The sequence below is a fragment of the Schistocerca nitens genome, chromosome 5 (genome assembly GCF_023898315.1).
Source record: "Schistocerca nitens isolate TAMUIC-IGC-003100 chromosome 5, iqSchNite1.1, whole genome shotgun sequence".
NCBI lineage: Eukaryota > Metazoa > Arthropoda > Insecta > Orthoptera > Acrididae > Schistocerca > Schistocerca nitens.
Window position 1 is genome coordinate 361036726 of NC_064618.1, and position 26153 is coordinate 361062878.

General features: G+C 39.5%; 1 protein-coding gene across 5 annotated transcripts in view; it reads right to left on the reverse strand.

The window, feature by feature from the left end:
* Positions 1–1185: 1185 nt before the first annotated feature.
* LOC126259455 (alpha-L-iduronidase) overlaps positions 1186–26153 on the reverse strand; it is a 231075-nt gene continuing 206107 nt past the window's right edge. For 4 of the 5 annotated variants that reach the window (XM_049956279.1, XM_049956277.1, XM_049956276.1 and 1 more), the window contains 2 exons: positions 21501–21643; positions 1186–1516 (listed from right to left, as the gene is read on the reverse strand). In XM_049956279.1, the coding sequence (XP_049812236.1) occupies positions 1413–1516; positions 21501–21643 (247 nt within the window). In that variant the 3' untranslated portion in view covers positions 1186–1412. Of the gene's footprint in view, positions 1517–21500; positions 21644–26153 lie in introns of those variants that run through there. The other variant, XM_049956281.1, reaches the window with a different exon arrangement.

A 26153-nucleotide genomic window follows, 5' to 3' on the forward strand; every position in this document is an offset into this window, starting at 1 on the left:
GTCACACATAGAAAATGTGTTTAATAATCATTTCTTAAATACAGTAGAAAATATAGTGACAAACAGAATAAGAGAAAAATCATAGTAGTATGTCAAAAACAGAACTCTCATAACATTCAACCATAGGAATGTATCACCAACCTCTCCTGAAATTGAGAAAATAAGACACTCTCTCAAAAATAAAAGGAGTTCTGGATATGGTGTTTCAAACAGAGTACTATTGATTTGTTCCCATGTAACATGGCCTGTATTTCTGGAATATGTAATGCATCACTTACTCAAAGTATTTTTACATAGAGATTTAAAGATGCAGTTGTAAGACCCTCTATAAGAAAGATGAAAGGAGAGCTGTCGATAACTAATGACCTGTTTCGCTACTGAGATCATTCTCCAAAATTCTTAAGGTGAGGAATTCTAGAATGGTATCTCACTGAGTAACAATAACATCCTCACAATAATACCCCAGTAAATCAAAGTTTCTGCTTCTGTTACTCAACTTCTATTATTGTAATGTGTATAAGGTGGTGGGTGGGAATTACTAACTCACACATATATATTAAAAAGAAATCACTTGTATAAGTTCAGTATGTAGCCATATTAACAGATTAATTTGTGTTGTGAATGTAAAACAACTCATCCCATATCACTGTGATTTATCATGGAATTTTTGTTTATTCATCTCAAGATGGTCATCTGCAGTCCATTTTGTTTGTGTACAAAACTAACTAACTATCTAACTAACTAACAAACTATAAAAAGCTTTATTCAAGATTTGAAACCATAAAAAAAGTGATGTATCTTCATACTGTTATGCCATTAAAAAGATTGTTTACATTGTGTTACAGTTTTAAATTTTTATATATGTTCCTTTTTCATTCATTTTCAATAATTGCTATAAGAGAAATACTCTTACAGTTACACAGTTTAATTATACAATACACAATTATTTACATGCTGTGTGCTCAGCAATAATTCATCAAGAATTTATGTTATTTAAAGTATGTGAAACACATTTCCATTTTATATATCTAAAAACAAAGATGATGTAACTTACCAAACGAAAGCATTGGCATGTTGATAGACACACAAACAAACACAAACACACACAAAAAATTCAAGCTTTCGCAACCAACTGTTGGTTGCGAAAGCTTGAATTTTGTGTGTGTGTGTTTATTTGTGTGTCTATCAACATGCAAACACTTTCGTTTGGTAAGTTACATCATCTTTGTTTTTAGATATATTTTTCCCCATGTGGAATGTTTCACTCTATTATATACATTTCCATTTTACATATATGTATATGTAGTACATTCATATCATGTTCGCAACGTGGAAACACACCTATTAGTTTATTTCGAGTACTGTACATATATCCTGAATAAGTATTTAATTAAAGAAGATGAAATCACATCCTAAGTTCTGCTTTTAGGATACACAATTACATCAGAATAAGGTCCATTGCGTTGCCAAAAATCTACTAGACGAACTCGGTAGAGTCCCCTGACTTCTTCATCACCTGCAACAACAACAACAAAAATTTTCTTCATTCATTAATCCAGGATACACAGGTACATTAAGAAATTATACAGTAAAACACTGAAGTAAATAATGGGGAAACTATGAGCAAGTAATTCAATTAAATCATGTACACAAAATTCAGATTGGTGGCTTCTATGTAGGTTACATTTCCACAAGAAGTTTATTTATTTATTTATTTATTTATTGTTCCATGGGACCAAATTAAGGAGAAGTCTCCATGGTCATGGAACGAGTCAATACATGAAATTATAACACAATATTAGAAACAGATAAAATGAAATATAAAAAAACATATTCAGGTGACAAGTTGTAAGTTTAAATAAAGAAAATCAACAATGTAACACTGGAATTTGTTTAATCTTTTAGCTCTTCCAGGAGCTCCTCGACAGAATAGAAGGAGTGAGCCATGAGGAAACTCTTCAGTTTAGACTTAAAAGAGTTTGGGCCACTGCTAAGATTTTTTAGTTCTTGTGGTAGCTTATTGAAAATGGATGCAGCAGAATATTGCACTCTTTTCTGCACAAGAGTCAAGGAAGTGCATTCAACATGCAGATTGGATTTCTGCCTAGTATTAACTGAGTGAAAGCTACTAACTCTTGGGAATAGGCTGATATTGCTAACAACAAACGACATTAAAGAAAATTTATACTGTGAGGGCAATGTCAGAATTCCCAGACTATTGAATAGGGGTCGACAAGAGGTTCTCGAACTTACACCACGTATAGCTCGAACAGCCCATTTTTGAGCCAAAAATACCCTTTTTGAATCAGAAGAATTACCCCAAAAAATAATACAACACAACATAAGCGTATGAAAATATGCGAAGTAGACTACTTTTCGTGTTGAAGTGTCACTTATTTCAGATACTGTTCTAATGGTAAATAAAGCAGCATTTAGTTTCTGAACAAGATCCTGAACATGGGCTTTCCACAACAGCTTACTATCTATCCGAATGCCTAGGAACTTGAACTGTTCTGTCTCGCTTATAATATGACCATTCTGTCTGATCAAAATATCAGTTCTTGTTGAATTGTGAGTTAGAAACTGTAAAAACTGAGTCTTACTGTGATTTAGCATCAAATTATTTTCCACAAGCCATGAACTTATTTCATGAACTACATTATTTGATACTGTTTCAATATTACACACAAGATACTTCACTATCAAGCTGGTGTCATCAGCAAACAGAAATATTTTTGAATCACTTGTAATACTAGAAGGCATATCATTTATATCAATAAGAAACAGCAATGGCCCCAGCACCAACCCTTGGGGAACGCCCCACTTAACAGTGCCCCATTGGGACTGAACATCACTACCACTCTCAATATTGCAGAGAATTACCTTCTGCTTTCTGTTCTTAAAGTAACAGGTGAACCAATTGTAAGCTACTCCCCTTACTCCATAATGGTCCAACTTCTGCAGTAATATTTTGTGGTCAACACAGTCAAAAGCCTTCGTTAAATCAAAGAAAACACCTAGCGTTTGCAACCTTTTATTTAATCCGTCCAAAACCTCACAGAGAAAAGAGAATATAGCATTTTCAGTTGTTAAACCATTTCTAAAACCAAACTGAACATTTGACAGCAAATTATGTGAATTTAAATGCTCCAGTAACCTTGTATATACAACCTTCTCGATAACTTTAGCAAACACCGATGGCATAGAAATAGGTCTAAAATTGTCAACATTATCAATGTCTCCCTTTTTATAAAGTGGCTTCACTACCAAGTACTTTAATCGGTCAGGAAACCGACCACTCCTAAAGGAAAAGTTACAGATATGGCTAAGTACTGGGCTAACATACATAGAACAATACTTCAGTACTCTGCTAGATACCCCGTCATATCCATGAGAGTTCTTGGTCTTTAGTGATTTAATTATTAACTTAATCTCCTTCTTGTCAGTATCGTGGAGGAGCATTTCAGGTAACAGTCTCGGAACACTTTTTTCTAAGAGCGCTATATGATTCCCTGTTGGGACTAGGTTTCTATTTAGTTCACCTGCTATACTCAGAAAGTGATTATTAAATACTGTACATATATGTGACTTATCAGTGACACGGACATTCCCACTACACACTGACTCTATATCCTCTACCTGTCTCTGCAGACCAGCCACTTCCTTTACGACTGACCATATGGTTTTAATTTTATCCTGAGACCTAGCTATTCTATCTGCATACCACATACTTTTTGCCTTCCTAATAACATTTTTAAGCACCTTACAATACTGTTTGTAATGGGCTGCTGCATTTAGATTTTGACTGTTTCTAACATTTTGATATAATTGCCACTTTGTTCTACAAGATATTCTTATCCCTCTAGTCAGTCACCCAGGCTGCCTGTTTGTGCTAGTACCCTGTTTTGAATGTTCTAACGGAAAGCAACTTTCAAAGAGCATGAGAAAAGTCTTGAGAAAAGCATTATATTTATTGTCTTCTGTATCAGCACTATAAACATCTTGCCACTCTTGTTCCTTGATGAGGTTTACAAATGTCTCTACAGCAACTGGATCAGCTTTCCTAAACAGCTGATGACTACATTTAACACGTGATGCAGCACAAAAATCTTTTAGAGTTAAAATTTGTGCATCATGATCTGAAAGGCCATTCACCTTTTTGCTAACAGAATGCCCTTCTAGTAATGAGGAATGAACAAAAATGTTGTCTATGGTTGTTCTACTGTTCCTTTGCACTCTTGTTGGAAAGAATACGGTTTGCATAAGATTATATGGATCAAGGAGGTCTACCAGCATCCTCTTCCTTGCACAATCACTTATACAATTAAGTATAATTCTAATGGTATTAAGTATAATTCTAATGGTATTAGAATGACCTGAAGATGCTGAAAAACAGAAGTGTGAGAGGAATGATGTGGAACAAAGAACACTCCCAGAACAGTAAGGTGATATACCAAACATAACAGACATGTCTGTTATACTTTGCAGAAACCTGGGTCATGAAGGAAAAGGAAAAAAGCAAGGGGAGTAAAAGGGAAGAGTAGTTTCTGAATAGTTGAACAAAATGTGAGAAATTAAAATTAAAGGCAGATAACTGTTACGACAATAGGCTGAGAAAGAAACATTCAAATGGTATGGACATATACAGAGAATGCACGAGAACAGGATGCCTAGGAATATGCATGAAATGAAGATGGCAGACAGGACTTCAAGAGGAAGGTTGAGAGACAAGCGGCTAAAATTAATGGAAGAAAGCATTCAGAAGAGAGGTGAAGAATGTGAGAGAGCAACAGGGAGGGGTGGGAACATCAGAGAAGATGGAGAGATTGTCTTCCAAGCAGGTGGCCGAGCGGTTCTAGGTGCTACAGTCCGGAGCCGCGTGACCACTACGGTCGCAGGTTCGAATCCTGCCTCGGGCATGGATGTTTGTGATGTCCTTAGGTTAGTTAGGTTTAAGTAGTTCTAAGTTCTAGGGGACTGATGACCTCAGAAGTTAAGTCCCACAGTACTCAGAGCCATTTGAACCATTTTTGTCTTTCAAGCAGACCCTGCAAATGATAACAAAATGGTTCAAATGGCTCTGAGCACTATGGGACTCAACTGCTGTGGTCATCAGTCCCCTAGAACTTAGAACTACTTAAACCTAACCAACCTAAGGACATCACACACATCCATGCCCGAGGCAGGATTCGAACCTGCGACCGTAGCAGTCGCACGGTTCCGGACTGCACGCCTAGAACTGCGAGACCACAGCGGTCGGCGATAACAAAACTCTATACAATGATGACGGTGATAATTGAAAAATAGTAGTTTAAACCCATTCCGTCAAGCTACTAATAATAGAAAGAGTGGAATGTGTATAACAGTCAATAACTGAAGCTGATACAACTGGGGTAGAAATATAAATCAGTGCACTCAGCTGAAAGAAAACAGACAGTGGCAATCATGAGTTCATTTCAATCCAGAGTTCCAAATGGTTTTTGTATTCTTTGCTACTGTATTTTCATATTTCTCTTAATATCTCATTATTTTTTATCATTACATGCTCGTTGAAAGTAAATGTCAGTAGTTCAATATTTGATAACTTTTGACAGTTTTCTTTTTCTGCTTTTCTGTGTGCCTTTGTCCCACATTGGAAAAGGTTGTCATATTTTTTTACACCTCCCCCTCCTCCCCTCACAGATGGAATGTGTGTACCCCAACTCTTCTCTAAATGTTTGCGAATCATGTAGCTAAGGCAGGATTTAGGTACCAGCCCAGTAAACACTTGGTGGGGTATGGAAAACTGCCTAAAAATCACATCCTGGCTGGCCCTCATTGTTAATCTGTGAGGCAGATTTGATCCAGGATCAGCACAGCTTCCGTTCCTGGAAGCGGAAATTTAACCCTTTAGCTGCTCTGGATGTGTTAATGCACATGCCTTTGTACCTGTCTCTGTATGCTCTGAACGTGCTTACACGCACATTCACAACTGTCGTGGCGGCTAACTTTTGCCATTCATGTTTTTATTATTTGAGTCCTGATTGTTCTTGAGTATATGAATGAAGGTGTTCTCTGTCATCTCTATGCAATGGAAGAGTTAGAGTTTACCACATGGAGTATACATGCAACAGGTGCTACAGCTGCACCATGATTATTTTAATTCAAACTGTTGGAGATTCAATGCAATAACAATGACTCTGATTCATTATAACAACAGCGTGTACAAGGGGTGTCAAATAAATAATGCAACACAATTTTTTTTTTCCTAAGCCAATTTCAGTTGAAAAAATGCAGAATTTATTGTGGATCATCATGGAATATTCCTTACTCTGTTCTCCTTATAGTTTCATGAAGTTCCAATAAGTGGCAACACTATATGCAGCCTTCAAAATTGTGTCTGTAATGAAGGTGTGTTCCAACAGAGCACTGTTTAGAGTTTCTTTTGGCAGAAAACCAGAGCATTACAGACATTCATATGAGCTTGCAGAATGTCTATGGAGATCGGGCAGTGAATAAAAACATGGTGAGCCATTAGACATGGCATCTGTCATCATCACCACAACATTGCGCAAACCTGTCTGATTTCCTGGATGCCAGTTAGCCACACACAGGTGTGACTCCTGCAATGTTGGAATGTGCAGACACTCTCATTCAAGGTGATCAATGGGTCACAATGAAACACTTCACTGCACAATTGGACATCTCTAATTGTAGTGAGGAGGCACTTATTCATCAGTTAGGATACTCAAAGGTGTGACCCCCTGGGTTCCTTTCTGCTTAACAGAAGACCATAAAGAGTAGTGGAGGACCTCCTGTGTGGAAATAATTGTGGGTTACGAGACTGATCGTGACGATTTTTTGTTGAACATCATCACAGATGATGAAAAACAGGTTCATCACTTCAAACTGTAAACAAAATGACAATTCATGCGGTGGTGCCCCATCACCTCCCCTCTGAAGAAAAAGTTCAAAGCCACATCCTAAGACAGTAAAGTCATGGAAACAGTCTTCTGTGACTCTGAAGGGGTTATTTTGTTTGATGTCCCCCCTGGTGGTGCAACAGTCAACTTTGAAGTGTATTGTGCTACCCTTAGGAAATTGAACAAACAACTTCAGTGTTCATCACCACAAAAATGCAAATGAACTTCTCATTCCACATGACAACACAAGGTCTCACACAAGTCTGTGCACCTTAGAGAATCTCACAAAACTTCAATGGACTGTTCTTCATCATCCACCCTACAGCCTGGATCTCACAACTTCTGATTTCCAACTGTTCGGCCCAATAAAGGGTGGACTTCTTGGGGAGCATTACATTGATGATGGGGAGGTTACTGATGCAACAAGACATCGATCAGTAGAGTGGTACCATGTGGGCATACAAGCCCTCCCAGTAAGGTGCCATAATGCCATCACATTGAATGGAGATTATGTTGAAAAATAGGGTTTTGTAGCCAAAAGAGTGGGGAATAATATGGTGTATTGGAATCCTGAATAAAACCGACCTACTTTCAGAAAAAAATCTGTTGCATTACTTATTGAACACCTCTTGTATTTCTTTTCATCTTCGTTTTTCACTCTCAGTTTTAATCTCAGTATCTTCTAAACTTTTGGTCTCCCTAATCATTTTTCATTCACAAATTACACTGGTCAATAAAAGAAATATATACTACATTCTCAAGAACAATATACACCGTTTCTGGAAGATTCTTTACCCCTAAATCCAGATTTCATTTCAGAATTTCTGTACAAGCTGCTGTTTTAATATGATAAAGGTTCTTGCAAATGCTTACGACACCTCATGTATTATATGTATCTGGCAAAATGATATGGTTTTGCAACAAGATTTCCAAATGCAAACATCTAAATATCTGTCAGTAGACAAACAAATCAAAGAAATGTGTAACATAAGAGTAAACAAAAGTAAAGAATCATATCTAAAAAATTTTCTTTCGCAATTTCCTGCAATACATTGGGTAAGGAACATAGCTTCATAAGGACCATCACTAGTCTGACTCCATTTACGTTGAAAAAGCATTTCCATTGGAGAAATGCCCTAGTGAAATCATTTTCCATGTGCCCAACACTAGATTACACAGGAAGGTGTCCAAATGACCATTCAAGAAGTGTACATTGACATATTGCATCCCATAAGATGATATGATTTCAATAGTTCTTGTTGTAATTAAGTATAAGTACGACAAGACCAGTAGACTGAACACAAAATATCATTCCACAGAAGCATTAAAAACTTGAAACAGCATTTAAGTAACATTTAGCAGGAACCAGTTATGTATACAAAGAGCTGTAGCAGCACATATAGCGAACCAAGGCCATAGCACTGCCCCATATGTGGCCTTTTGAAAGTACACGCTCACTTCACTGCATTCCTCCTCTCTTAGGGAGATCACAGATGCTTGAGATTTCCGTGCTGTCCTCCTCATCTATTAGGCTCTGGCTAAGGTGGTGTGCTTCAGTGGGAGCATAAGGTCTGATGTGCTTGACGCGTGGACACGTTTCGCACCCACCTTCCCATTGGTGATGCCAGAGCTGTTTCCATGTTACCCTTGGGCATCAGTTCTGATGACAGTGCTCATGGTGCTGAGGAAGCTGGTATTAGCGGTTGCTCAAGAATGGGTGACGGAATCCTTGACAATGGTGTTGGTAGCATTAGAGGAACTGCTGGTTCGGCCACTGAGGATGGATGGCCTTGCCCATAAGGAAGTGGAGAACTGGCATCAGCAGGTGACGTGGCACCCAATGTGGATGGGCTGTCCAAACAGAGGTGAAGCTAATCACAGTGCCTCGAGCAGAAACCATCCCCCATACAAATGTTGCAGAGATGCTGCTCCCGGCATCTGGTGATGACAGCTGTAATCCATTTAGGGTGATGTCTGGAACCACATGCCCTGATGGCCACACCCAGCCAAAAGAGGCTTGGCGGCTGCGTGGATTGATGTCCAGGTGGAGGCCACAGGAGGTGTAGCAATATCCTCGGCTGCCATCCGTGGAGTAGCTCCACCAGGCTCCTCTTGCAGAGCAGTGTGAAGTGGTACGACGAGAGAGACCAGTCAAAGGCAATGTCAGACAAGAGTTAGCAACATACATTTTCATCTGAGTTTTGTACATTTGCAGTAGGCTTTCCACCTCACCTTTATATTGTGGATGTAACAGCAGGGCAAAGATGTAATGGATACCACAGGAATCACAAAATGCCGCAAACCCTTGTGATGAAAACTGTGAACCAGTATTCGACATTAACATTGTGGACAAACTTTCAAGTGAAAAAAGTTTGGACACATCTATGATGATGGGAGTTGTGGATGTGGAATCACAATGAATGATATACGGAAAAAGACAATATGCATCAACAACCACAGCCAATGAGCGTTAAGAAAGATGCCAATGAAATCCACATGTACTCGGTCCCATGCATGTGACAGCATTAGACAAGGCAACAATGACACCTGAGGGGCTGCTTGGTGCATCACACACTGTCAACAGGAAGCTACCAGCTGGGTAATGTTGCCATCCAAACTGGGCCAATGCTTTTGTGCGTGATACACTCCAATGATCTGCATGTAATAAACAGAGAATCTCCAAATGAAGCACTGAGGGGATCACTGTTCGAGGGGCTTAGTGATCCATGTCTAAAACCAGAACACCATCCACAACAGAGAATTGACATTGAAAGATGTAGTAATTACAGAGGAGGTCAGACAAATGAGAAGGTGGTGAATCTGACCAACCACAGTGTACGAATCTTATGACCTTCCGCAAAACAGGATCCAATGTTACAGCCTTCAGGATCCATGTGCTAGTTACAGGAAATTCATCAACTGTCTGCTGGGCAGCGACATCAATGTGGGAACAAAGCAATTCCTCCTGATCAAATCCTGGGTCTGGACCGGCCGGCAGGTGGGACAAAACATTGTCATTTGTGTGTTGCAGAGCAGAAATGAATCTCGAAGTCGTAATGTGAAAGGAAAAGAACCCATCATTGATTTCAATGTGCTGCTTTATCTGGTAATGATGCACCAGGACAGAATAAGTAAACCAATGGTTTGTCACTGGTGACCACATAGAATTTGGTACCATAGAATCCAAAGCTTCCTTTTCTATCTGAGAGTACCTAGTTTGAGCAGGAGTCGGCATTTTTGAGGCATAAGCAATAGGCCGCTTGGAGCAATCAGGAGATCTATGAGCAATTGATTATCATCTCCAACCCATACTCGGAAGTGCCTGTCGCAAGCACCATGTGGAAGCCTGGTTGGTACATCACTAAGCAGGGTGCAGACAACAACATGGTCTTAAGGGTGGAAAATTTACTTTCACAAGCTGGTGAACAGTGAAACTAAGTCCCTTCATCAGCGATGAAGTGGGGATTTTCCCATACGACCATTTCATGAGTGTATCGTGGTAAAACATTAAATCTCTGACATCGTTGTCGCCAGAAAAAGATCCTACAAGAATGGGACCAATGACAACTGACGAGAATAATTCAGCTTGATGGAAGTGCAACCCATCTGCAAATTGCTGCAGGTTTCAATGCTGGGCCATCAACAAATGTCAGCATGCAAACCATTCAATGAAACATCTTTGAGCTTTTGGAGCTGAAGGCCCACTTGTGTATCCTTGATGACTGCATAACACAAAGTTTTATGCCTTGCCTGGACCTGTGAACATCGACATTAGACTGTTGATGACTGGACACATGTTGCTGGTCAGACAAGTCTAATTTAAAATTGTATTGAGCGGACAGACACGTACGGGTATGGAGACAACCTCATGAATCCATGAACCCTGTATGTCAGCAGCGGGCTGTTCAAGCTGGTGGAGGCTCTGTAATGGCGTGGGGCATGGGCAGTCTATGTGTTTATATACAACTCTGACTGGTTACACATACATAAGCATCCTGTCTGATCACCTGCATTTTCAATATCATTGATACGCAAGTCGCTTAAGTGGCATCAACTAAAAAGACTTGCAATGCAGCGGCCAAACCCCCAAGGGGACATCCTGGCCAGTGAATCCCATGCGATCATTTCATTTTTACCTGCATCCATGCACGTCCATTGTGCATTACGATGGACTTGGGCAATTTCATCAGGACAATTTGAGACCCCATACATCCAGAATTTCTACAGAGTGGCTCCAGGAACTCTCTTCTGAGTTTAAACACTTCTGCAGGCCACCAAACTCCACTGACATGAGCATTATTGAGCATATCTGGGATGACTTGCAATGTGCTGTTCAGAAGAGATCTCCATCCTCTCATAATCTTATGGATTTAAGGACAGCTCTGCAGGATTCATGGTGTCAATTCCCTCCAGCACTACTTCAGGCATTAGTTGAGTCCATGCCACATCATACTGCAGCACTTCTCCATGCTCGTGGGGGACATACACGATATTAGGTACGTGTAACAGTTTCATTGGCTCTTCAGTGTACATGTTGGATAGCTTCTCTGTACATACAGACTGGTCAGCATAATTTTGATTTGCTTGACTACATGATTTTATTTCTGGTGAAATGTAACTGCCTTAGACAGTTCATAATCTATTTCTACCTCCTCTACATCTACATCCATACTCCGCAAGCCACCTGACGGTGTGTGGCGGAGGGTAAATGTTTAGTGAAGACCCTGATACAACCATATTTTTTGATTGTGTTCCCAGTCATTTTAGGATTTTGGATATACAGTTTTGAATAAACAATTAACCCATTTGGTTAATAATTTGAGTGTTTTATTTTGTTTTATAATTTATCATAATCACTAAAACTAATATGATGTGATAATAATAAGGATGTCTGGAGCAGTCAAATAAATTTTTAATTTATCATACACTGTAACATTAACATAAAAGGTAATTGACTGAAAACATACACATTTAAGATATCTTAAGACAAGTCAGAAATTCTGGGAATGAAAAAAAATGTGTAAGTCGCATAAATATAATTTCATAGGTGAGAACATAAAATGAAATGTTGCATTAAGAATAAAGGCAATGGAGTATGAGGAGCTCATGGAGTTTAAACCAGTGTCCCCAGCTGTGGAAGTTCCATTCCAATTGGAGGAGAAAGTCCCAGTGGCCCTTCCCATGTTACCAATTGTAACTTAGCCACTGGCAGTGGTGCCTCACCTCCTCTCCCCTCCAATGTCATAAACCCTGATTCCATCCTGGACTTTACTGCCATAATGGGCTGATTAATGGGGGAAGGCATCTAATATCATGTCATGCTAGTGACTTTGACAGAGGTGGAAATACAGGGTGTTACAAAAAGGTACGGCCAAACTTTCAGGAAACATTCCTCACACACAATTAAAATATCTTTTGTGGACATGTGTCCGGAAATGCTTACTTTCCATGTTAGAGCTCATTTTAGTTTCGTCAGTATGTACTGTACTTCCTCGATTCACCGCCAGTTGGCCGAATTGAAGGAGGGTAATGTTGACTTCGGTGCTTGTGTTGACATGGAACTCACTGCTCTACAGTACTAACATCAAGCACGTCAGTACGTAGCATCAACAGGTTAGCGTTTATCACAAACGTGGTTTTGCAGTCAGTGCAATGTTTACAAATGCGGAGTTGTCAGATGACCATTTGATGTATGGATTAGCACGGGGCAATAGCCGTGGCGCGGTACGTTTGTATCAAGACAGATTTCCAGAACGAAGGTGTCCCAACAGGAAGACATTCGAAGCAACTGATCGGCGTCTTAGGGAGCACAGAACATTCCAGCCTATGAATCGCGACTGGGGAAGACCTAGAACGATGAGGACACCTGCAATGGACGAGGCAATTCTACGTGCAGTTGATGATAACCCTAATGTAAGCATCAGAGAAGTTGCTGCTGTACAAGGTAACGTTGACCATGCCACTGTATAGAGAGAACCAGTTGTTTCCGTACCATGTACAGCATGTGCAGGCACTATCAGCAGCTGATTGGCCTCCACGGGTACACTTCTGCGAATGGTTCATCCAACAATATGTCAATCCTCATTTCAGTACAAATGTTCTCTTTATGGATGAGGCTTCATTCCAACGTGATCAAATTGTAAATTTTCACAGTCAACATGTGTGGGCTGACGAGAATCCGCACGAAATTGTGCAATCACGTCATCAACACAGATTTTCTGTGAACGTTTGGGCAGGCATTGTCGGTGATGTCTTGATTGGGCCCCATGTTCTTCCACCTACGCTCAATGGAGCACGTTATCATGATTTCATATGGGATACTCTACCTGTGCTGCTAGAACATGCACGATGGAGCTCCTGCACATTTCAGTCGAAGTGTTCGTACGCTTCTCAACAACAGATTCGGTGACCGATGGATTGGTAGAGGCGGACCAATTCCATGGCCTCCACACTCTCCTGACATCAACCCTCTTGACTTTCATTTATGGGGGCATTTGAAAGCTCTTGTCTACGCAACCCCGGTACCAAATGTAGAGACACTCCGTGCTCGTATTGTGGATGGCTGTGATACAATACACCATTCTCCGGGGCTGCATCAGCGCACCAGGGATTCCATGCGATGGAGGGTGGATGCATGTATCCTAGCTAATGGAGGACATTATGAACATTTCCTGTAACAAAGTGTTTGAAGTCACGCTGGAACATTCTGTTGCTGTGTGTTTCCATTCCATGATTAATGTGATTTGAAGAGAAGTAATAAAATGAGCTCTAACATGGAAAGTAAGTGTTTCCAGATACATGTCCACATAACATATTTTCTTTCTTTGTGTGTGAGGAATGTTTCCTGAAAGTTTGGCCATACCTTTTTGCAACACCCTGTATATGCTGAGGTTCAAAAGTCATGGGAGTGTGATAGTCATGTACACAGACAGCGGCAGTGTCACATACACAAGGTATAAAAGGGCAGTGCACTGCTGGAGCTGTCATTTGTAGACAAGTGATTCATGTGAAAAGGTTTCTGATGTGGTTATGGCCACATTATGGGAACTAATAGAACTTGAATGCAAATTGTAAGCTGGTGCTAGATGAGTGAGACATTCCGTTTCAGAAACTGTTAGGGAATTCAATATTCTGAGATCCACAGTGTAAAGAGTGTACCTAGAATACCAGATTTCAGGTGCTACCTCTCGCCATGGATAACACAGTGGCCAATGGCCTTCACAAAATGATTGAGAGCAGTGGCATTTGCCTAGAGTTGTCAGTGCTTAAAGATAACCATAAAAAATCAATTTGGAACATACGATGAATATGGGCTATGGCAGCGGACAACTGATGCAAGTGCCTTTGCCGATAGCATGACATCACCTGCAGCACCTCTACTGGGCTCATAACCATATCAGCTGGACCCTAGACAACTGGTCAGATGAGTCCCGATTTCAGTTGCTAAGAGCTGATGGTAGGGTTTGAGAGTAGTGCAGACCCCACGAAGCCATGGTTCCAAGTTGTCAACAAGGCCCTGTGCAAGCTGGTGGTGGCTCCATAATGGTGAGGTCTGTGTTTACATGAAATGCACTGAGTCCTCTGGTCCAACAGAACTGTTCATTGACTAGAAATGATTATGTTCAGCTACCTGAAGACCATTGCAGCCATGCATGGACTTCATGTTCCCCAATAACCATGGAATTTTTATGGATAACAATGCACCATTTCACCAGGTTACAAATGTTTGCAATTGGTTTGAAGAACATACTGGACCATTTCTGTGAATGATTTGGCCTTCCGGTAACCAACCAGAGGGCACAGAAGATAGTAACGTGGGTCGCTCCAGACATAAACCTCTTTCTGCATCTGCTGTAACTTTCATTGCCACCATGTGAGTATTTCTACCAGTGCAAAGCTAGCTAGATCCATTTCTGTCTTAGCCAGCCTGTGACTGATGTACAATCATCATCTGGACATCACCTCAGATTGGACATCATTTTCCCCACCTGGACAGCTGTGCTCCTATGGCTTTTACTCTGAGCCTTGGTGTTCTCCACCATGAATAAGTCGTGCTGTTAGTGAGACAGAACTTTGAATATGTACTTTGTTTTGAAGACATACTTTTCATTGGTCAAGAGAACTTAATCTAAGCTGTCAAGAACCTATTTTCATTTTTTGAAGAACAACTGTTTGTGATGAACTTTTCCTTCATATTACTAATAAGAATTTCTAAAGAGTATTCATTATCTTTTGTTGTACACATCAAAAATATCACAATGTTTGTGTTTGAAGTTTATTTGTCCAAATAAACAAAGTTTAATTACATCTACTTGTAATTTGGTGCAAGCATTTGGAGTGAGGAATACTTCAAATGCCACATCAACATGCTGCACTGTGCCAGGCAAAAGGAGGTCTGACATGATGTTAGGAGGTATCCCATGACTTTTGTCACCTCAGTGTGTGGCACAGTCTTCAGCAGCTATCGCTACCGGAATCATGGCCACATCACACTGGGATGGTTGTAAGTCCTCTGCAGAAAATAAGTATCTACTCTGGCGATGGAATGGCAGTTTGTACTTCGTTACTGAAGCCTTGAAGCAATGATTATTCAATGCAACTGTTACCTCATTTTGTGGACCTGGACTTGGGACTCAATATGATTCAGTGTTATGGTTAGAGATGATTATGGCTTTGTTAATCAGATTTCAACTAACATTACTTGCAGTCATAGTGTTCACTCTATATGGCATTTCCAGCCATTAAATACGCTTCAGTTCTGATTCCCACACACTATGTGGTTCACATCAGTGGCCTGCCTAGTTAATGCAGGTTAGTTGTTGCAGCTCTCCATGTTATTCTATCCTGTGCAAGCTTCTTCATCTCCCAGTACCTACTGCAACCTACATCCTTCTGAATCTGCTTAGTGTATTCACCTCTTGGTCTCCCTCTACGACTTTTACCCTCCACACTGACCTCCAATACTAAATTGGTGATCCCTTGATGCCTCATAACATGTCCTACCTTCTTCTAGTCAAGTTGAGCCACAAACTTCTCTTCTCCACAATCCTATTCAATACCTCCTCATTAGTTATGTGATCTACCCATCTAATCTTCAGCATTCATCTGTAGCACCACATTTCGAAAGCTTCTGTTCTCTTCTTGTCCAAACTATTTATCGTGCATGTTTCACTTCCATACATGGTTACACTCCATACAAATACTTTCAGAAACGACTTCCTGACACTTAAATCTATACTCGATGTTAACAAATTTCTCTCCTTCAGAAACCCTTTCCTTGCCATTGCCAGTCTACATTTTATATCCTCTCTCCTTCGACCATCATCATTTATTTTACTCCCCAAATAGCAAAACTCCTTTACTACTTTAAGTGTCTCATTTCCTAATCTAATTCCCTCAGCATCACCTGACTTAATTCGACTACATTCCATTATCCTCATTTTGCCTTTGTTGATGTTCCTCTTATATCCTCCTTTCAAGACACTATCCATTCCGTTCAACTGCTCTTCCAAGTCCTTTCCTGTCCCTGACAGAATTACAATGTCAACGGTGAACCTCAAAGTTCTTATTTCTTCTCCATGGATTTAAATACCTACTCCAAACTTTTCTTTTGTTTCCTACACTGCTTGCTCAATATACAGGTTGAATAACATCGGGGAGAAGCTACAACCCTGTCTCACTCCCTTCCCAACCACTGCTTCCCTTTCATGTCCTTCGACTCTTATAACTGCCATCTGCTTTCTGTACAAATTGTAAATAGCCTTTCGCTCCCTGTATTTTACCCCTGCCACCTTCAGAATTTGAAAAAGAGTATTCCAGTCAACACCGTCAAAAGCTTTCTCTAAGTCTACAGATGCTAGAAACATAGGTTTGCCTTTCCTTAATCTAGCTTCTAAGATAAGTTGTAGGGTCAGTACTGCCTCGCGTGTTCCAATATTCCTATGTAATCCAAACTGATCTTCCCCGAGGTCAGCTTCTACTAGTTTTTCCATTTGTCTGTAAAGAATTTGCATTAGTATTTTGCAGCCATGACTTATTAAACTGATGGTTCGGTAATTTTCACATCTGTCAACGCCTGCTTTCTTTGGGATTGGAATTATTATATTCTTATTGAAGTCTGAGGGTATTTCGCCTGTCTCATACATCTTGCTCAGCAGATGGTAGATTTTTGTCAGGACTGGCTCTCCCGAGGCTGTCAGTAGCTCTAATGGAATGTTTTCTACTCCTGGGGCCTTGTTGCGACTCAGGTCTTTCAGTGTTCTGTCAAACTCTTCATGCAGTATCATATTTCCCATTTTATCTTCATCTGCAGCCTCTTCCATTTCCATAATATTGTCCTCAAGTACATTGCCCTTGTATAGATCCTCTATATACTCCTTCCACCTTTCTGCTTTCACCCCTAGTGAGAAAAGCCTCTACATCCTTACATTGCCCTCTAGCCATCCCTGCTTAGCCATTTTGCACTTCCTGTCAATCTCATTTTTGAGATGTTTGTATTCCTTTTTGCCAGCTTCATTTACTGCATTTTTATATTTTCTCCTTTCATCAATTAAATTCAATATTTCTTCTGTTACCCAAGGATTTCTACTAGCCCTCGTCTTTTTATCTACTTGATCCTCTGCTGCCTTCACTACTTCATCCCTCAAAGCTACCCATTCTTCTCCTACTGTATTTCTTTCCCCCATTCCTGTCAATTGTTCCCTTATGCTCTCCCTGAAACTCTCTACAACCTCTGGTTTAGTCAGTTTATCCAGGTCCCATCACCTTAAATTCCCACCTTTTTGCGGTTTCTTCAGTTTTAATCTACAGTTCATAACCAATAGATTGTGGTCAGAGTCTACATCTGCCCCTGGAAATGTCTTACAATTTTAAACCTGGTTCCTAAATCTATGTCTTACCATTATATAATCTATCTGATACCTTTTAGTATCTCCAGGGTTCTTCCATGTATACAATCTTCTTTCATGATTCTTGAACCAAGTGTTAGCTATGATTAAGTTATGCTCTGCACAAAATTCTACCAGGCGGCTTCCTCTTTCATTTTTAGCCTCAATAAATATTCACCTACTATGTTTCCTTCTCTCCCTTTTCCTACTCTCGAATTCCAGTCACCCATGACTATTAAATTTTCGTCTCCCTTCACTACCTGAATAACTTCTTTTATCTCATCATACATTCATCATCTGCAGAGCTAGTTGGCATATAAACTTGTACTACTGTAGTAGGCATGGGCTTTGTGTCTATCTTGGCCACAATAATGCGTTTACTATGCTGTTTGTAGTAGCTTACCCGTACTCCTATTTTTTTATTCATTATTAAACCTACTCCTGCATTACCCCTATTTGATTTTGTATTTATGACCCTGTATTCACCTGATCAAAAGTCTTGTTCCTCTTGCCACCGAATGTCACTAATTCCCACTACATCTAACTTTAACCTATCTATTTCCCTTTTTAAATTTTCTAACCTACCTGCCCGGTTAAGGGATCTGACATTCCACACCCCGATCCATAGAACGCCAGTTTTCTTTCTCCTGATAATGACGTCCTCTTGAGTAGTCCCCGCCTGGAAATCCAAATGGGGGACTATTTTACCTCCGGAATATTTTACCCAAGAGGATGCCATCTTCATTTAATCATACAGTAAAGCTGCATGCCCTTGGGAAAAATTACGGCTGTAGTTTCCCCTTGCTTTCAGCCATTCGCAGTACGAGCACAGCAAGGCTGTTTTGGTTACTGTTACAAGGCCACATCAGTCAATCATCCAGAATGTTGCCCCAGCAACTACTGAAAAGGCTGCTGCCCCTCTTCAGGAACCACACATTTGTCTGGCCTCTCAACAGATACCCCTCCGTTGTGGTTGCACCTACAGTATGGCTATCTGTACCACTGAGGCATGCAAGCCTCCCCACCAACAGTAAGGTCCATGGTTCATGGAGAAACCAAATGACACCAAATACTGAGGACACCCACAACAGATGGCATAAGAACTCTCTCTTCCAGAACCGTAGTGACACAGGTACTCTTTACAGTAACCTTTGTACCAGTAATTGACAGCACACAGGGTACAGTGATTGTTCTATTTCCACAAGAGATTTTCTCCAAAGTGGTGTTAATTGTTCATGCATTTTATTAACCATTGACACAGTTTCTTCTTTTTTGGATTTGGAAAAAGATGCATGTGGATCTCATAGATCAAGATTTGGTATATATTTTTTTTGTGTAACCACTGACCATGCTGCAGTCAAAAAGATGTTGCACGTTGCTCCTTATTCTGTTGCATTTGTTTCCTACTCTTATTATGCTGCACTTTCACAAACCACCTTATTATTTTATTGTATCTTAGGCAATATGAATAAACCATCACAGTCAGCCTGTATGACACAGCAAACAGTTTAACAAAAAAATAAACTCCCTGTACTCTGATGTTACTTTAAATACATTCATAGCATTCTGAACGTTTCATATATTTTTAATAAAACTGCCAGATACCCACAACTTGCTGTTCTTATAATTTACCACAAAATGTTTTGGTACTTTTCAGGAGTAAACAAGAAAAAAGTACACTGAGTTCTATCAAGTCCCCATCAGCACATTTATGGTAAATTCACAATTCGCTGCACATGTGTTACTTGAGCACACACATTTTTACTGTAGTTATTTAGTTAGTTTCATGTTCAATGGATCATTTGTACAATTAGTCATAATGATGTGGAGTGAGACATTTTACATTCAAGTTACACTTTCATATGTAAATATGGCTACAAGCTGATAATTTAAAATGGCTATTTTGGGTAAATTACAGATGTGAGTTAGTAATTCCTAACCACCACCTTTTGCACATTACAAAAATAGAAAATTTTCTGTGGAATAGAAGATGTTGTCACGGAGAAACTTTTTCAGTTCATTTTCAAATTTAACTTTGTTGCCTGTCAGACATTTTATATTATTGATTAAGTAATCAAAAATTTTGGAGGCAGCATTTGGACCCCTTTTTGTACTAGAGACAACCTTAATGTGGAGTAATAAATGTTATTGTTTCTTCTACTGTTGTAATTATATACACTGCTGTTTCTTTTGAATTGCAGTGGATTATTTACAACTAACTTCATGAGGGAACAAATGTACTGTGAACCAGTATTCAAAACATATGTCTACAGGATGATCATGGGTGAGCACCACATATTGTTCTCAATGTGTTTTTGAGCAACAAAGCTTTCTTTCTTCAAGATGAGTTACCCCAGAACATTACTCCATATGACATTACTGAAAGGAAATGTGCAAAATAGGTCAACTTACTTATTTGTTTCTCCCCACGTTTGCAACAATTTTAAGTGAAAATGTAGCTAAACTAAGTTTTCGTAGTAATTCCAAAAGGCATTTGTTTCAGTTTCAATCCCTATCAGTGTGGACACCCAAAATTTTAGAAGGTTTCACACTAGTTATTAATCCTCACCATATGTCACATGCATCACTGCTGTAGTATCTCTTGATGCACAGAACTGAATGCGTTGGGTCTTTTTGAAATGGAGAGTGAGACCATTTGCAGAAACCCACTCAATAAAACTATTGAGAAAATTATTTACCATTTCTTCTGTTGCTGTATGTATGTTTGCATTAATTATAAGACAAGTGTAATTGAAATGTTTCTCAATGTGTTCTCTTTGGAGAATGCTCACCTTCTTGATATCAAATCAGTCATCCTTCTTTGTTGAATTGGCAGGAAATTGCTCATTATGTAGAGAACAGAGTTTCCTAATGACAGGATTCCAAGTAATGTCCAACTGTACTCCACTGTCCCAGTTGATAAGATCATATTTCCACTGATACCCCAGTGATTAAGTCCCAAGAACTGTACATGTCGACAACAGTTCTTTTTGCCTTTTATTAAAATAACCCACAGAAATTCAGTGTTCTGAAGTAGTGAATTTATTGGCTTGAAGCAGTTGAGCATAGGGTCATGTTTTATAGTATGTTGCTTAATGATGCATATGTTTTGCTTTATACACGAGTTGCCACTTCCAGATAATATTCTGTTAACTCCTGCCTTATATAGGTCTGGTGAGTCTAGTAGCACTAGTAACTTAGATGAAGAGTGAAAGATCACTTTAAGCTGGACAGATGGCATGCAATACTAAGAAGTACATTGTAGAGTGCCAGTGTTGCACATGTCTCCCTACAGTTTAAGACTAGACAAAAAACACTGTGGCAGCAGGTTATGGGTAGAAAACAGTCTTCCAAAAATTTCATGGAATCAACCATTCTTCACAACAATATTTCATTTGTACAAACTGAACTTTCTCACAGTCAAATAAAATAAAAATAATAATTACAACATCTATTGTAATTAGAATAAATATTAAAAGAAACAACAGTTCAGGTACCTCATTCAAGACCTACCCACTAGGCACACACCTGTCAGCATAAAATTCATTCATTTTGATCCATAGATCCCATCCTTCGGGAAAACCTTTAGGTACATGGATGGTTCAAGATATATGTTAATAAAGTGGATCAATAACATGTGTCTATATACTACACAACAGTCAGCTGCATGTGAGTTTGCCTTTTTAGAGGCCAGTACTGAGAAATATCTCACCGTTCTGACGGCCAAGATGCAGCAGTGGAGCAAAATGAAAGGATAAAAAAATGCTATCCTTTGTATTAATTCTTCTGAACACACTGGTGTCCTTATACTCACTGGACACATGCATAAATTCAATTTCATAAGTTTTGATGCACCTAGAACAACAAACAACTTTAGTATTGTTGCTAACACTGGATATGTAAATAGGTAATTACATTTTAATGACATATCCTTTATCCAAATATAGATGCAAAAAGACACCTGTGGTTGAAAAATGTAGTTGTTGATGCTAGAAAGATTGTTTCATTATTGAAGTGTTTATAAAATCATATACATTAATGGTCTACAAATTAATACTTATGAAAGTTAAATCATATTGTTTTACAACTACAGAAATATTAGCATGCTGTAATCTAAGAAATATATATCAGTATAATAAATAGTGAGCACTATGACACAACATACATAGTTGAACAATGGTAGTTTAAGCACATATATTTTTGCAATTACTTATTTTTGTGTCATCTCAGTACTCATACAATCAGTTTTATCATAAGAAGAGGTCACTTCGTGACACTGTTTGTGGACTTCTGCTGCTGTTGAAGACATTTCTGAGCTGTAACACAACATTAGTATTATTAGCTGAAATGTCCCCTCCCACTCCCCCTCCCCCCCCCCCGCCCCCGCCCCCGCCCCCAATCAATCTATAACTGATAGAGAAAACTGACACTGTCAAAAGAAAAGTATATGAAAGTAGAAGCAAAATCATTCCACTAAACATGAGTTCACATATAAGCCACTTGTGAAATAATTGTGGATGTGTGACTACAAGCTACCACTGACTGCAGTAATAAATATTATCCTAGTTAGGACAAATTTATTTGCAATTGAAACTTCTTGATTAAGTCTCCATTTAACTGGGCTCAAATTTTACTCATGGCCCTTGGCTGGAGAATGTGGTACATATGTGCAGTGACCACTACACACATCGACTGTCATAGTTGCACACGTAAACATCATTCCTGCTATTCAGCAACTCTGATGCAGTGAAATGGTCTAGTATCTGTGAAATTGTGATATTTATTAACAAGTGAGTCATAGCAACCGCTGAGTTGTGTGTTTGCCACCAAGAGTGCTGTGTTCACCTATATTTAATATGCTTTCTGTTCACTCTGTCGATGTTAAGTTTGTAACCTTTTTGTATCTACATCTACATCTACACAGATACTCCACAAGTCACCAGGGTGGAGGGCACCCTGTACTAGTCATTTCCTTTCCTGTTTCACTCACAAATTGAGTGAGAGATAAACAACTGTCTATATGCCTCCATATGAGCCCTAACTTCTCAAATTTTATCTTCATAGTCCTTATGCACAAATGCACAATGTATGTTGGTGCCAGTAGAATCATTCAGCAGTCAGCTACAAATGCTGGTTCTCTAAATTTTCTCAATAGTGTTACTCAAAAAGAATTTTGCCTTTAAATTTTGCATTCAAGAATCGTTCATACATGAGAACAGTACAAACATACTGCCATTAAACCATTGGACAGATTCCTGTGTGGACAACATAGTAATAAGCATCCTTGGCATAGAGAAACAACTAAAAGATTTGAAAGCAAGTAAGTCAACAGGTCCAGATGAAATCTCAGACCAGTTTTACAAAGAATGCTCTACAGCATTGTTCCCTTACCTAACTTGCATTTATCATTACTCTCTCACCCAGTGCAAAGTTCCAAGTGATTGAAAAAAAGTGCAGGAAACTCCTGTATTAAAGAAGGGTAAAAGAATGGACCCGCAAAATTACAGACCAATATCCCTAACTTCAGTTGTTTCTCTATGCTTATTACTCTGTTGTCCACACGGGAGTCTGTCTGATGGTCTAATGACAGTATGTTTGTATGATTCTCCTGTGTGAAGGATTCTTGAATGCAAAATTTAAAACTTCAACCCTTGTTTTGCTATCTTCATCTGCTGCACCAGACTGGTCAACAAGGGATTGAATGGAAGCCTTAGACATGCTTAGCAATTTTACAGTTGACCAGAATTTTCTCAGGTCCTCTGCCAGATCTTTTGTTAAGGTATGTTGGTGATAGTTGTATGCTTCTTGCATAGATCTTTTCACCAATGCATCTCTACTAACCTTTGCTTGTTGTCATTTGTGCATTCTCTTTTGAACAGAGAGTGCAATAGCCTCTGCTTCCTCAGCGCCTTCTGAATTTTATTATTAAACCACAGTGGATCTTTTCTTGTCCATTTACTGAGCACATAACTCTCCAGACCACAATTCATAATCTGTTTGAACTTTGCACACAATTCCTCTACGTCCGTCTTACTGGAACTAAGTGACATCAATTCACTCTCTAAGTGAGATGCTAACAACTACTTATCTGCTCTATCTAGCAGGATGACTCTCCTAGCCTTCTTTACTGATTTATTAACTTCCATAACCATAGTTGCTATAATAAGATCCTGATCACTAATCCTCATTTCTATAATGACACTGTCAAGAAGGTCCTGCCTATCTGTAGCTACAAGGTCTACGATACTTCCATTGCATATGGACTGCTAAGCTAGCTGCTCAAGACAATTTTCAGAAACATGTTCAAAAGTATTTTGCACGGCTGTCTGTCTGTACCAGACACAGATATCCCAGTCTGTACTGTGTAGGTCAAGGTAACTTCCAAATAGTATTGCATGATCAGTGTATTTACACACTACTGGCCATGAACTTTTTTTGAAGAACCCTAGCAATGACACAGCAGAATTGGGCAGTCAGTAAAAACGTCCAACAATTAACTTGATTTCACCTACAGCTGTTACACATGACCACATAACTTCACTTTCACACTCTCAATGTAGGCCATATTTTTGTCAACTGCAATGAACACTACCCCTTCTATGCCTCTAATCATTCTGATATACATTCCATGACACGCGAAATATCTCAGGGCTTTACACTTTGGATTTCAGCGAGCTCTCAGTCCCAAGAATAATTTGGGAACTTTATTATGAACACTTTGACAGTTTGCTGACAAAATGTTTACAGTTGAGGTGTCTTTACTCTCAACATGGTCTGACTTCTCTTGCTGCATATCAACTGGTGAGTGTTCATCACAGTACCTCAAACAACCATCAAGCCTAAAAGCCCTCATGAGTACTCCACAAGTACTCTGCTGCCAGAATAGCTGCTTCCTTTGTGTAGTGCACTCCTGACCTGTCAGGGGGAGGCCTACAGGCCTCCACATGATAACACAGGTCTATGTTCTTTTGTTGTTTGGATTTGGAGTTGCTCGTAGCAACTAAACATACCTATCTCTTTAACTGATCAACATTACAATAAAACTGAATCCAGTATATTTTCAGTATATGTAACTGAACATTATTTCAAGTATGGGAGTTTCAGGTACAATTATCCTATCAGTGGCAACTCAGAACTAATATACACCAAAAATACTGTAAGAAGATGGACCGATCCTCAGTGTAATGACTGGCAATTCATCTGCCCCTATTTTGGCCAAAAAACCTGGTACTCTGGTTTGCTCAGGTGGAGGCCAGTTTTTGTTACGCTGGTATCACAGCACCCACAACCAAATTCACACTTGCAGAGAGTCAGTTAGACCAGCCTTACACATCAGAGGTTGTTGTTGTTGTTGTTGTGGTCTTCAGTCCTGAGACTGGTTTGATACAGCTCTCCATGCTACTCTATCCTGTGCAAGCTTCTTCATCTCCCAGTACCTACTGCAACCTACATCCTTCTGAATCTGCTTGGTGAATTCATCTCTTGGTCTCCCTCTACAATTTTTACCCTCCACGCTGCTCTCCAATACTAAATTGGTGATCCCTTGATGCCTCAGAACATGTCCTACCAACCAATCCCTTCTTCTAGTCAAGCTGTGCCACAAACTTCTCTTCTCCACAATCCTATTCAATACCTCCTCATTAGTTATGTGATCTACCCATCTAATCTTCAGCATTCTTCTGTAACACCACATTTCGAAAGCTTCTATTCTCTTCTTGTCTAAACTATTTATCATCCATGTTTCACTTCCATACATGGCTACACTCCATACAAATACTTTCAGAAACGACTTCCTGACACTTAAATCTATACTCGATGTTAACAAATTTCTCTCCTTCAGAAATGCTTTTCTTGCCATTGACAGTCTACATTTTATATCCTCTCTACTTTGACCATCATCAGTTATTTTGCTCCCCAAATAGCAAAACTCCTTTACTACTTTAAGTGTCTCATTTCCTAATCTAATTCCCTCAGCATCACTCGACTTGATTCGACTACATTCCATTATCCTCGTTTTGCCTTTGTTGATGTTCCTCTTATATCCTCCTTTCAAGACACTATCCATTCCGTTCAACTGCTCTTCCAAGTCCTTTCCTGTCTCTGAAAGAATTACAATGTCAACGGCGAACCTCAAAGTTCTTATTTCTTCTCCATGGATTTTAATAGCTACTCCGAATTTTTCTTCTGTTTCCTTCAGTGCCTGCTCAATATACAGATTGAATAACATCAGGGAGAGGCTACAACCCTGTCTCACTCCCTTCCCAACCACTGCTTCCCTTTCATGTCCTTCGACTCTTATAACTGCCATCTGCTTTCTGTACAAATTGTAAATAGCCATTCGCTCCCTGTATTTTCCCCCTGCCAC